Source organism: Primulina eburnea, chromosome 5, assembly GCF_022965805.1.
Source record: "Primulina eburnea isolate SZY01 chromosome 5, ASM2296580v1, whole genome shotgun sequence".
NCBI classification, from domain to species: domain Eukaryota; kingdom Viridiplantae; phylum Streptophyta; class Magnoliopsida; order Lamiales; family Gesneriaceae; genus Primulina; species Primulina eburnea.
The window spans coordinates 27,842,667-27,857,460 of NC_133105.1; the positions used below are offsets into that span (position 1 = coordinate 27,842,667).

The 14,794-nt window shown below is 43.2% G+C and overlaps 1 protein-coding gene across 1 annotated transcript; it reads right to left on the reverse strand.

Moving 5' to 3' along the window:
- Window positions 1–14,077: 14,077 nt before the first annotated feature.
- LOC140831475 (uncharacterized) lies at window positions 14,078–14,794 on the reverse strand. The gene has a single exon (XM_073195230.1). It carries the CDS (start codon window positions 14,792–14,794, stop codon window positions 14,078–14,080), a length of 717 nt encoding a protein of 238 aa, XP_073051331.1.

Below are 14,794 nucleotides of genomic sequence, written 5' to 3' on the forward strand. Positions count from 1 at the left end.
AGAGACGTATGTGCCTCTGTCAAAATATCCTCTCTGATTGAATCAACACTAGGCACCCACATCCTTCCTCTATACCTCACAATACCATCGGACACTGCGTAGAGTACACTGCCTTTGGATTCATCCCTCAGTCTCCATTTATGTAACTGTTTATCTGAAGGTTGACCTATACGGATTCGGTATAGCAAAGAAGAATTGACTGTCAGATTAGACAACTTGGGAGATCTGCCCTTAGGATAAACTTCTAGGCCAAACCTCTGAATCTCTGACTGAAGAGATCTCTGCGCTGACAGCTGCGCTATGACTGCTACTTTCCTGCTCAAAGCTTCTGCCACAACATCAGCTTTCCCCGGATGGTAGCTAATTTCACAATCGTAGTCTTTTACTAACTCTAACCATCGTCTTTGTCTCATGTTCAACTCTTTCTGTGTAAAGAAGTACTTGACACTCTGGTGATCAGTGAATATCTGGCATTTCATGTCTCCATATCTTCAACGCAAAGACAACGACAACTAACTTGAGGTCGTGAGTCCGGTAGTTCTTCTCATGCAATTTCAATTGTCTGGAGGCATATGCTATAAGCTGACCATGCTGCATCACTACTGCGCCTAAACCGAACTAAGAAGCATCGGTGTATAACACAAAATTGCCTTGCCCTGATGGCATGGTAAAAACTGGCGCTGTGATAAGAGGTTGCTTCAAAGTATCAAAGCTCTTCTGACATTCTTCAATCCACACAAATTTGGCATTTTTTTAGGTCAATGAAGTGTGTAGCACTGCAATCGAGGAAAACTCTTGAATAAATTTCCTGTAGTAGTCCTGCCAAGCCTAGGAAACTACGAATCTATGATGCATTCTTCGGCTCAACCCATTCTTTTACTGCGTCCACTTTAGCTGGATCCATCTCAATGCCACTGCTTGATATAATATGTCCCAAAAATGCTACTTTCTTCAACCAGAATTCACACTTACTGAATTTTTCAAACTACTTATGACTTTGCAAGACATGCAAAACTGTACCCAAATCCTGACTCTGCTCCTCATGACTCTTCGAGTAAATAAGAATGTCGTGTAATATCCAATCTTGGTGAACGGTATGATTTAAGATTAATTGTGTTTATTGACTACTTGGTTAAGTTTAAGCATAGTTTTGATGTTAAGAATGGCGATTTATGATTTATAGTATTGTTGGTTATAGATGATGTGTAGTTTGTTGTAGCGTCGTTGCGATTTAATTAATGATAAATTGTATGTTGAGCCGATTGGTATGAGACCAATTGGAGTGGTTAGATAAGACATAGAGGTGCAACTTTCTTGTTGAGAGCGTTGCCAAATTATGAGGAGAAGTGACGTTGCGATTCGATTTTTTTAGATGCAAAAAGTATTGTTGGCTTCAGGAGACACTGCACCCGCGCCATGAAAGAGACTGCACCCACGGTGTTTGGACAGAAGGATGATCGTACCCGCGGTAGGAAATACACCGCACCCACGGTGGTTGGGTAGAAGCAATGCCGCACCAGCGGTCCATTATGCAGCGCAACCGCGGTCGTTTTCTTCGAATTTTTGGAAGTGGTACAGACTGCCTAGCGCACCCGCGGTAAGAAGAGTAGCACACCTGTGGTGCGTGATCAGTAAAGTCGTGTTTTGGAGTTTAAGTGATATAATACAAGGGTTTGGCTCATTTCTCTCATTCTTTCCTTTCACTTCTTGGTTCTTCAGCTCAAGGGAAGCTAGGGTTCTCATTTTATTTCCTTTGTTCCTTTGATTCAAGCTTCTTGTTGGGTTTTTGAAGTGAGAACAAGATCATTTTGAGTTTAAAGTGCTAAGGTAAGCTTGTGGTTTAGTTATTGTTGGATTGTGGTGTTGGGGAAATTTATGGAATGTTTGATTGTGTTGTTTTAGGGATTTTAAGGTATGGTTGTTGGATTATTGAGTTGTTGATGGTGAAATACATGGCTTATTTTTGTAGGAATTGTACCAACAGATTAGAATCAAGCTTTCCATTGGTTGTAAGTGGAATTCATTTCTTGTGCTCACATGAAAGTATATGTATTATATTTCAATGGTTTTACTATGCTATTCCCTTCCATTTGATCTATGTTATGTATGGATACACTTTGTTGTATATTAGAGGCTTTTATATGTCTCAATTGTATAAAAGGAAATGCAAGAGAAAAGAGTATTCAAAGTGTTTGTTTTAATGCCCAAGAGAGAGTTCAAATGTTTTATTTGATTGATAAATAGATAGTCAGAGATTGCATGCAATTAGTTGATCAACGACCATAGGCTTATATCCCGACAGAGTAATCGATTTATATCGATGGGATATAGGTACAGAAACAGAGATACTATTTAAATATCAATCCACAAGAGAAAAGAGAAATACCATCTTTAGGATTATGTTATACTATGTTATTCCATGTTTCAAGAGTTTGATGGTATTTAATGGTTTCAAAGTTATGTTTTACAGAGTATGATATATGTACATTGCTATGTAAGAGTTCCACTTGCTGAGTTTTATACTCATTTCAGTTATTTCTTGTGATGCAGATAAGAGTGACGAGCCGAGACATTGATTGGGGCCGAAGTCATATGTACAAGAGATGGAAGGAAGATATTTTGTTAGCATTTTGACATGATCAATACAAAAATGATATTTTGTATTTTGGTGCAACACTTTATTGATCATGTATATACTTTTGATTGTATATATTGAAATTATATTTATGTCAAGAAAATTTAAATCCTTCTTTCCTTTAAGAAAATTTTTAAATTTCCGCTGCTATTTTATGAAATCGGTCGAGGGTGTTACATTTAGTGGTATCAGAGCAACGTTCTTCGGACCAATACATATGACTTCGTCTACTCTCAACGGTCCGGGTATGTCTTCTTCTTTATCTATTTATTGTTATTAGTTGATACGTATTATGTGAGCACATTGTAGGATTTAATGCCTCCTAACAGAAAAGCTTCAGAGGGTGAGGATAGTTCCTCATTGAGAGTTGTCGACGAGTTCGACAAATTACTGAAAGAGAAAGCCGAGGTTCACAGTGAACAGATTCAACAGTTGCTTCGTTTGCAAGGTTCAAGTCAAGGTAGAGGCCAAGGAAGAGACCAAGTGGTTCAATCAGTTGGGACTGATGGCATCTTTACAGCTTTTAAGAGGATGGATCTGCCTGAGTTTGCAGGAAGCACTGATCCATTGGTGGCTGTAGAGTGGATTAAAGCACTTGAGGCGATATTTGATCATTTCAAGTATGAAGACAAGGACAGAGTTGGTTTTGCAGTATTCATGCTAGTCAAAGCTGTACATATTTGGTGGAATGCTACCAAGGTAGGTATTGATGTTCCGGCATTGAAGTGGCAAGATTTCACGGATCTTTTCTACGACAAGTATTTCCCAGATGCACTTCGAGCTCGGAAGGTGACTGAGTTTTTAGAGCTTCGTCAGGGAAGTATGAATGTTGACGAGTACATCTTGAAGTTTCAATAGGGCTGTCTGTTTGCCCCATATATTGCCTCAAATGACAAAGACAAGGGTGTTCATTTTATTAGAGGACTTTGAGCAGAGATCAGGAGGGACATCAATATGTCTAAGGCGGTGACATTTAAAGAGATTGTGGCTAAAGCATTGTTAGCCGAGCAAGATGAAAAAGATATTGCTAGAGAAAGACAAGCGAGGCAGCAGGCTGTTGCTCAAAGAGATCAAGGTTCGAGCCAAAGAGGAAAGGACAGTTACAAGGGGAAAGGCAAGATGGAGACGAGTTCTTAAGCACCGACTGTTCCATCTGATCCAGAGAAGCCGTTGTGTCCCAAGTCCAGTAGGCATCATAGGGGAGAGTGCAGATTTGGTACTCATACGTGTTACAGATGTGGTACTGCATGCCATATAGCCAAGGACTGTCCGAGAGGATCGAGTAAAGAGAAGGTGCAGGGTCGCATCTTTACCATGACGAAGGATTGTATAAACCCTGATTCTTCTGTGATCTCTAGCACTATCTTAATTTCAAGCAGAGTAGCTACGACATTGATTGATATAGGTGCTACTCATTCTTTTATGTCTGAACTATTTTTGAGATCTTTGGGTTTAGTTCCCTCTGTTCTTCCCCTCCAGTTATGCCCGACGTCTATTTTGTATGCGTGTTCTGTTCAAATTGATGAGCGAGTGGTTTATGTCCATTTGATTGTCATTCCGATGGTTGCGTTTGATATTATACTTGGTATGGATTGGCTATCAACTTACCGTGCAGTGATTGATTGTGTTGCCAAGACGGTGAAATTTGCAGAGGATGAAAATAAAGAAGGTTTGCTCGCCAGTGCAGGTACTTCGCTGGTCCTTCCTTTTATTTAATGTCTTGAGGCTAAGAAGTTGTTGTTTAGAGGTTGTGATGGGTTTTTGACTTCGATTGTTGATATGGATAAAATTGTGAAGTTGAATATTGATGATATTGATGTTGTGATAGAGTTCCCTAATGTATTTGAGGATGATGTGCCGAGTTTACCGCCGGATAGAGATGTAGAGTTTGTGATTGATCTAGCCCCCGGAACGGTTCCTATTTCCAAAGCTCCGTACAGAATGGCCCCGACAGAAATGAAAGAATTGAAGACGTAGTTGCAGGATTTATTAGATAAAGGCTTTATTTTGCTGAGTTTTTCATCCTTGGGGAGCTCCGGTTCTTTTCGTCAAAAAGAAAGACGGGTCTTTGCGGTTGTGTATTGATTACAGGGAAATCAATAAAGTGACAATCAAGAATAAATATCCGTTGCCACGGATAGATAACCTTTTTAACCAACTGCAGGGGGCTACAATGTTTTCAAAGATTGATCTGCGATCTGGCTTTTACCAGTTGAAAGTTAGGGAGTCTGATATCCCTAAGACGGTGTTTCGGACCAGGTATGGTCATTACGAATTTCTTGTTTTGTCGTTCGGTCTGACTAATGCTCCTCAAGTCTTCATGGATCTTATGAACCGGGTGTTCAAGCCGTATTTGGATGGCTTTGTCATTGTTTTCATCGATGATATATTGATTTATTCCAAGACCAGAGAGCTTCATGCAGAGCACCTCAGAGTTGTTCTTCAGTTGTTGAGAGAGAAAAGGCTGTATGCTAAGTTGAAGAAACGTGAGTTTTGGTTTGAGCAGATTTCTTTCTTAGGCCATGTTGTCTCGAAGGATGGTTTAGCTGTTGATCCAGCAAAGATCGAGGCGATTCAGAAGTGGCCTATTCCTATCACTGTATCAGAGGTACACAGTTTTCTTGGTTTGGCGGGTTTTTATCGTCGTTTTATTTCAGACTTTTTCAAAATTGTCATGCCGTTAACAAATCTGACAAGGAAGACTGTGAAGTTTGAGTGGTCCAATGAATGCCAAAGGAGATTCCAGGAGTTGAAAGATAGGTTGTCGACAGCTCCTGTACTTGCACTACCCAGTGGTACAGAAGACTTTGTTATTTATATCGATACGTCGAAGAAGGGACTTGGTGCAGTGCTGATGCAACGTGGAAAGGTTATAGCTTATGCTTCTCGTCAGTTGAAAGAATACGAGAAAAATTATCATATGCATGATCTGGAACTGGCAGTTGTGGTTTTCGCCCTGAAAATCTGAAGACACTATTTATATGGCGAAAAATGTGAAATTTTCACGGACCACAAGAGTTTAAGGTATTTGTTTTCCCAGAAAGAACTCAGTATGCGGCAGAGACGGTGGTTAGAGCTTGTCAAGGATTATGATGTGACGATTAGTTACCACCCTAGGAAGGCGAATATTGTAGCGGATGCATTGAGCCGTAAGTCAAGTTCTTCTTTGAGTTCTATGATCCAAAAGCCATTGTTGTTAGACTTGCAATGAGAGGAGATATCTTTGGTAGTACCGGGAACCATTGCTCGCTTTTTAGCATTGATCATTTGGGCTACATTGATGGACATGATCCGTAGAGAGCAGGACAATGATGCACAGTTAACAGATATGAGAGACAGAAGTAGAGGAGAGAGGTAATTCAGAGTTTGGGATGAATAGAGATGGTTTGATGACATTCAGAGGCCTTATATGCATTCCTACTGGTGATGATATTCGGCGAGACGTCTTGACAGAGGCACATACCGCGCCATACTCGATACATCCAGGTAGTACCAAGATGTATCAGGATCTTCGAAGACTCTATTGGTGGCCAGGTATGAAGAAGGATATTTCCATGTTTATTTCTCAGTGTCTAACTTGTCAGCAGTTGAAAATCGACACCAGAAACCTGCTAGGACATTACAGTTATTGCCGATTCCTCAATGGAAATGGGAGCACATTACAATGGACTTTGTGATTGGTCTTCCCAGAACGCAGAAAGGCTATAACTCTATTTGGGTTATCGTTGATCGGTTGACCAAGTCAGCGCATTTTCTCCCAGTCATGACAACGTATTCCGTGAACCAGTATGTCGAAGAGTACATAGCAGAGATTGTTAGACTTCATGATGTTCCTGTGTCGATTGTGTCTGATCGTCACCCTAGATTTACTTCAAAATTTTGGAAGAGTTTACACAGAGCCTTGCGTACACGGTTAGCATTCAGTACAGCATATCATCCCCAGAGCCACGGTCAATCAGAGAGAGTTATCCAGATTTTGGAGGATATGCCCAGAGCTTGTACTATCAACTATCCTGGTAGCTGAGATTCCAAATTGCCTCTGTTGTAATCTTTTATTTAAAACTTAAATGTACTTTGTATATTAGCTTCACGATTGAATGGAATTGAATTAAGAACCGTAGCTTCGAACCAACAAAAATAAGAACGAGAAATGACACGCAAGATTTACGTGGTTCTATCAAGAACTGATCTACATCCACGGGAGGTGTTTCCACTATATCTAAATCAGTATACAAATGAACAAGTTTTAAGTACAATATCACCACTCAATCCATAGCCATTCTCTTCTATGGATTTCAAAGAAAAACTCTCGTGCCTTGTGTGAATGGCTTCTTGCTCCTTGTTCGATTTCTTCTGGTGAATAATGTGTGTCTATCTTCCTTGCATGACTCCACCCTTTTATACCTGCTTGTTCCAGAATATATTCGGTGATCAAGTGCAAGCCTTCAACCTTCACCCTTATCCAACTACTTATAGTTGTTTTAACCGATTTTCCCAACCGCTTTATAAAAGGATTTTTTTTGATTGCTGATATATTACAATTCTCCACCTTATCTGCAATCAAGAATTTCAGTGTACGCACCTCCTTCTGCCTTGTTGTCTTAAGTCAGCTTGCATCTGGTTACATTGACCAGATCTTTGCATGTTTCAAATTTATTTGTCCCTATGACTTTGGTGCACATATCAGACGGGTTGTCATTTGTGCTAATCTTGAGGACTTGAACATCTCCAGACTCAATCACATTTCGCACAAAATGTAGCCTTACATCTATATGCTTTGTTTTCTCATGAAAAACTTGATGCTTTGAGAGGTGTATGGCACTCTGGTTGTCACAGAACACAGTTACTGTCTTTTGCTTGTATCCAAGCTCTTCCATGAAACCTTTCATCCACTTAGCTTCTTTGAATGCTTCAGTGACTGCCACATATTCATCTTCTGTGGTTGAAAGGGCTACTACTGTCTGTAAGTTAGCTTTCCAACTTATTGTTGTGCCATTGATGGTGAATATGTAGCATGTTAGAGACTTCCGAGTGTCAATACTCCTAGCATAATCTGAGTTAAGATACCTTAAAATCCATGTGACTGATTTCCAGTGTTCTTCACCAGGATTTGCCATAAATATAATTACCAAACTTACTGCGTAAGCAAGGTCAGGTCTAGTGCACACCATTAGGTACATTAAGCTACCTACTGCACTGGAATAAGGACCTTTTCCATGTATTCTCTATCCTCTTCCGAGTTTGGTGCTTGGTGTGATGATAGTTTGAAATGTAGAGCCATTGGGCCTGCCACTGGTTTGGCATTTTGCATTTCAAATCTATTCAGCACTTTTAGCACATATGTTTGTTGCATTAAGACCAATTCCTTCGACTGTCTATTTCTTTTGATTTACATGCCAAGTTAGCTTGTCCAAGATCTTTCATCTCAAATTCGCTACTTAGATCTGCCTTTAGTGCTAGGATTTCCTCCATGTCTGAGCAAGCAATTATCATGTCGTCCACATAGAGCAATAGGAACATTGTACTTCGTGACTTTAGCATCTTGTGATATACGCACCAGTCATGATTGTTTCTGGAGAATTTTGGCTTATCATGAAGTCATCGAGTCGTTTGTACCACTGCCTTGGTGCTTGCTTAAGCCCATAGAGTGATTTCTTTAACATACATACAAGTTGAGGTTCCCTTTTGACTTCAAACATAGGTGGTTGTTGCATGTATATCTATTCCTCAATTTCACCATGAAAGAAGGCTGTAGTTACATCTAATTGTTCAAGCTCCATGTCTTCCTTAGCTGCTAGGGACAGTAAAGTCCTTATCGATCTATGTTTGACCACAGGTGAAAAGACTTCTTGAAAGTCTATTCCTTCTACCTGAGAAAAGCCCTTGGCAACCAATCTAGCCTTGTATCTTGGTTTTTCAACTCCAAGTATACCTTCCTTTCTTTTGAATATCCATTTACATCCAACTATCCTTTGGTTGTAAGGTTTTGTAACCAATTCCCAGGTATGGTTCTTCTTCAAAGAGTCCATTTCCATCTTCATAGCTTGGTACTAATTTTCTTTATCATCAGAACTCATGGCTTCTTTTAAGTTTGCTGGATCATCATCACCTATTTGTGATGCAACTGAGAATTCATAGGAGACAAGATCTGCATGTCCTAACCTTTTTGGTGGTTTAATGACCCTCCTGCTTCTGTCCCTTGCCAGCTGATAGTGCTCCAGGTTATCTGTGTCATGTATCCTTCTAATTCAGTGTCAACAGATGTGTCCTTTAAAGAGGTCAGTTGAGGATTATCAGATAGCTCCACCTCAAACTTTGTGTTATTTGGATAGTCTTGTCTTACTAAGGACTCATCAGTTTGAGTTGCATCTTTGTAAGGAAAATTGTCTTCTTTGAAAGTAAAATCTCGACTGATTATGGTCCTTTGGTTTCCTGGTTCTATAGACCAAAGTTTGTAGCCTTTGACACCTTCAGGATATCCTAGAAAGATTCATTTGATTGCTCTTGGTTCTAGCTTTCCTTGCTTTACATGTGCATATGCAGCACAACCAAAGACTCTTAGATCATCCAGTAGTGACGGTTCATGAGACCACTTTTCCATGGGTGTTAAGAATCCTAATGGGACAGAGGGAGACTTATTGATCAGATAACACACCGTGGTTGCTGCTTCTGCCCAGAAACTATTTGGAACTCTTGAGTGTGCCAATATGCATCTTACCCTTTCAAGGATAGTTTTATTCATTTTCTCGGCCAGTCCATTTTGCTGAGGGGTGTATGGGACGGTATAGTGCCTTGATATACCTTTGTGTTTGCAAAAGTCATTGAATTCTTTTGAGCAAAACTCTAAGCCATTGTCTGTTCTGAGTTTCTTTAGCCTTTTGTTTGACTAGTTCTCAACCAAAACCAGCCACTGCTTGAATCTTTCAAGTGCTTCATTTTTGTTTTTCAAGATATAAATCCATACCCTCCGTGAGTAATCATCAATTATAGACATGAATTATCTTCCCCCTCCATTTGACAGAACCCTTGATGTTAAAGGGTTTGGGGTTTCAGGGTTTCGGGTATAGGGGTTAGGGTTTAGGGTTTTTGGGTTTAGGGTTTTTTTTTCCGGAAAACACCGCCGGATGCGGGGGGGGGGGGGGGGGGGGGGCGGGGGGGGGGTGTAGGGAAGGGTTAGGCAGACCCCTACCTGTATATACCCCCAAAATAAACAGTAACAAAATACAGAAAAAAACCTAAAAGAGGAGGTGGATAAGACCAAAACCTCCTCAAAAAGGCTAAAGCAGTAGAAACGTAAAAACAAAGCAATCTAGGGAAGTAAATACAAAGGCAAAACTAACCCTAAAATACTACTAATGAGCGCCAAAAACTAAACAAAGATAAGCAGCGCTAATGACCCCACATGCTGAGGAAGACAAAATGATGACTGCGAGATGAAAATAGAAGCCAAGCAGAAATTCTCATCCCATAGCCATCACCCTGGTAAACCCAATCTGTCATCACCCTGGTAAGTCCAATCTGTCAAAATTAGGATTCTGCCAACTGTACAAGAACCCATGAACAAAATATTGTCCGACTGGAAAGCCACTATGCAAATGCAGTCAAAACACAAAATGGAGACCGCGATCCAGCCCAAGTCAAAAGCCCTAATGTGAATAGAACCCTGAAGAAACAAGCTGCGAGGATGTTGCGTCCCGGGGAACAAACACACACCGCAAAATATAGATCATGTAAAGCCCAACATGAATGGAGCTCTGGCCAATATAAGCACAGAGACATGTCATCCAGAGCGACCATAACATTCGGCCAAAGTGCGAAACCAGTATGTAGATATATGTATGTGAAATCCTGACGAAGATGCCCTCCAGGGAATATGAGAGGACCAAATAAAAGCACCAATAGGGTGAGTGCAAGAGCCCACCCAATCCCGAGAAGACCAAACATGTAGTGTGCGAGTGTCTGAGCCCACTCACACCAGACGAGCAAAACGGGGAAAAAGAGAAACCCCCTAAATAGCAGTACCTGCAAAGAAAAAAATATACATATACATATAGAAAGACCGAAGAAATGGATCCAGGTTAAATGAAGGGCTGCAAACAGCTAAGAACATCTATATCTTAGGTAGGGAAGCCCAGAGGTATCCGAGCGAGCAAGTATGGAAATGTGCCTAGGGAGGGAAGGACCTAACTCTAAGGTAAAGTGCCTAAGGGTATGGGCCCTCGTCGCCAACGCATCTGTCACCGAATTACCCTCTCGGAATATATGCGAAATATGAACAGACCGCCCCCTCAAAAGGACCAGAATTCTGGATACAATGTGATCAAGACCCCAGCAACATCGACGGGAACGAATGAGCTGAATAGAATTCAGAGAATCAATCTCGATCCAAAGAGGGAAAAAAGAATGATCGGAACAAAGGAGAAGACCCCTCCAAACCGCCCAAAGCTCAGCCCGGAGAGAAGACCCAGCTCGAACTCAGCTGAATGAGAGCACAACCCTCCCAGAATCATCCCGAACAACGTAACCAGCAGCAGAGTCCCCAGATATACCACGCGAGCTCCCATCCACATTAAGCTTGAAGCACCAGGACGGCGGTCGCAGCCAGCGAACAATCGCCGTCCTATGTAATTTGTGGAGAGCAACCAAAATACCCATCGTTCTCGCCACATGAAACACACCCAAGCCAATTTCTGGGCTTGACAGTACGCGCAGAGTAGGCGAGACGCAGGTAAGACAAAATCCGGTACTTCACCGTCTCCCCAGATATGGGAAGAAGACGGTACTAGCATCGTCCGCGGTCTAGAGGAACCACAGAACGATGCAGGGGAGAAACTCCCGCACATGGCCATCCTGGGACCAGACCAAGTCTCTTTTCCACGCACTGAGGAACAAACTGATATCCTTAGTGTCGGGAATACGGACCCGAAAAACGGCGCCAAAGAAACGCCAAAAAGACCGAGCTACCGGGCTGCGAAGGAATATGTGTGTGAATGTCTCGTACATATCAAAACACTGACATCTCGGAGCTAACGCAAAACCCCAGCGCTGGAGGACCTCATCAACTGGGAGCCATTGATGCCAGAATCTCCAGAGGAAGAACGACATGGTAGGCCTCAACCAGCTCCCCCAACACGGGCGGAAGATATCAGAAGACGAAGCACGTTGAGAGATCAGCTCCTAAACAGATCTTGCTGAAAAAGCACCATCAGAGCTATGGAGCCAGCGTGCCATATCGGGCTCTCCCGAAAGAACAGGAATCAAAATGATCTCCTCGGAAATCGAAGGAGAAATCCCAGGACCCCTCAGACAAAAAATGAGATATCCGGACATCACGGCCCTCGCGGACCGCCCACCGGGAGGACAGGGACCGTACCCGAGCCAAGTGTCATCCCAAAAGGATACATCTCCAAGACCAACGCGCCAGCGAATGCCAGGCTCTGCACGAGTGCGGATCCTAAGGAGACGATGCCAAATGGAACCAAGGGCGAGGACACATGCAAGAGCATCTAGCCGGCAATACTTCCGGAAAAGGAATCTCGTCCATAGAGAGGAGCCCTGCCGAAATCTGAACCATAATTTTATAGAAAAACATTCCACGAGATCTTTCAATCTGCGGAATCCAAGGCCCCCCTCAAGCACGGGGAGGCAAGCCCGGGACCACCGAGCCCAGTGCCACTTCCTTTCTAAGGGTCTCGACCCCTGAGGAAGGCATTGAAGGCCCGATCAAGATTCTCCATGACAGCCAGAGGTAGCTGAACCACCTGAAACAGAAAAATCGTCATCGAGAGGAGCACGCTACGTATCAGGGTCATGCGGCTACCCTGGGAGAGGGTCCGAATCTCCCAACCCTCTAACTTCCTACAAACAGACTGTAGGAGAAGCTCACAAAGGGAGCATGTGCGATTACCCCGATAAAGGGGAACTCCGAGGTACTTGAGGGGCAGATGACCCTAGGCGAACCCGGTGATGCTCAAAAGCCGGGAGCGGAGGCGCCCAGAGCACCTCGGAGGCAAAATCAAAGAGCTCTTGGCAGCATTCACACGCTGCCCCGAACAGTTCTCGTAGTGATGCAGAAAATCAACAAGGCGCTGCATACCACGAAACCCACCACTGGCAAAAATAATGACATCATCAGCGTAAGCCAGGTGGGAAATCAAAATACAACAATCAGAACGATACCTCAGTGCATGATGCTGCAGGTAGAGGCGGTCAAGGTCACGAGAAAAATACTCCGCCCCCAAAATGACGAGAAGGGGAGACAATGGATCGCCCTGCCAGAGGCCTCTAGTGGAACAAAAAAACCATGATAGAGAGCCATTGATGTTCACAGAGAAATAACAATGGGAAATACAGGCCGAGACCAAAGCCACAACATGCTCTGAAAAACCAAAATGTCTCAAAACGTCAAAGAGGAAATGCCACTGGATCCTATTATAGGCCTTGGCCATATCCAACTTCAAGATGACATTACCACCACGAGTGGGGAGAGTAATGCTGTGAGTGAGCTCCTGGGCAAGGAGAATATTATCAGAGATCATCCGACCCGGAACGAAGCCACTCTGATTCGGGGAAACAAGTCTCTCCACCACATCCCTCAACCGAGAGTACAACAGCTTAAAGATGATTTTGTTCGTGACATTGCACAGACTGATCGGATGGAAGTCCGACCAAGCACGTGCACCCTCGACTTTGGGAATCAGAGTGATCGTGGTGGCGGTAAAGCCCTGAGGCATAGGAGAACCCTGGAAAAAATCAAGAACAGCACCAAAAACATCCTGATGGACAATCTCCCAGCAATGCTGAAAGAACGCCGAAGAAAAACCATCAGGACCAGCAACGCTATCAGGGTGAATGGAGAAGACGGTGGCGCGGACCTCCTCCAAAGAGGGAATCAGAGCAATGCCATCATTCTCCACGGCAGAGATAACCAAGGGAAAGCCCGAAAAATCAAGGCAATCGAGCGCAGAGGGCTCCCCGGTAAGAAGATCCTGGAAAAACAAGGCTCCAGACTGCTAAATCAATCCTGAGACGTCAGGCAGACCACGTTCTCCCATATGCGGAAAATTTTATTCGCCACGCGCTTTTTCCTCACCATATTATGGAAGAGTCTGGTGTTCCGCTCACCATCTTCAAGCCAATGGCAAGCCGCTTTCTGTTTTTAAAAATCCGCCTCCATAGCGGTGATATGGGCCAGATCCTCATTGCGATCAGACAGTGAAGTCCAATTCGCGTCAGAATGATCGGCCTCACAGACATCCTCAGCTGAACGAACTAGGCATCTCAGCCTCAGTGAGTCTATCAAAGATGTTACCAAAAACATCCCGATTCCACCAACGGAGGTGATGCTTGAGACGCTTCATCTTGGGAAAAAGCCGAGGCATGCCGCTCAGACGGCAAAGTAGATTCCAATTAAGCCTCACAGTCTGCAAAAAACCATGGTGCCTAACCCACGTACGCTTGAAGTGAAACGAGCTCGGCCCACGGGAGAAAAACATGAGCGGTAACCAAAAGCGGACAGTGATTCGAAACAGGACGAGCGAGAAGTTCAACCCGAATCGAGCTGAAATGATCTCCCCAATCAACAGAAACCAAGACTCTGTCCAACCGCTTCCAAATGGTCTTATTCGTCCAAGTGAACGAAGACCCCTCAAAACCTGCATCGATCAGGCCAGAATCAAGAATAAAAGTTTTAAACTCCTCCATGGGTAGCAACCTACCACCACGGGAGCCCAAGCACTCAGACACATCCCTGATGACATTAAAGTCGCCCCCAACCAGCCAGGGGCCCAAAACAGGCTTAACCAAAAGCAAAGAAGCCCAAAGATCCCTATGCTGAACATAATCACATATAGTATAGACAAAAGAACAAAATATCTCTGTCGGCAAGAAACAGGCAGAGACTCTGATGTGAAGGAACTGAGCATGATCAAAAGCACACTCCGCCCTCACATCAGCAGCAAAAAATACCCAGATATGACCGGAGAGATTAGAGATGACTCCAGAAAACCCCAAACGGCGAGTCATGTATCTCTGATCCAGATCAATCATGGGCTCCAAAACAGCCAAAACCTTAATATGTTTCTCCTTCACAAAGGCATGAAGCCTCTGCTGGGACTCCGAACCCCGAAGTCCCCGGATATTCCCGATTAAGCAATTCAT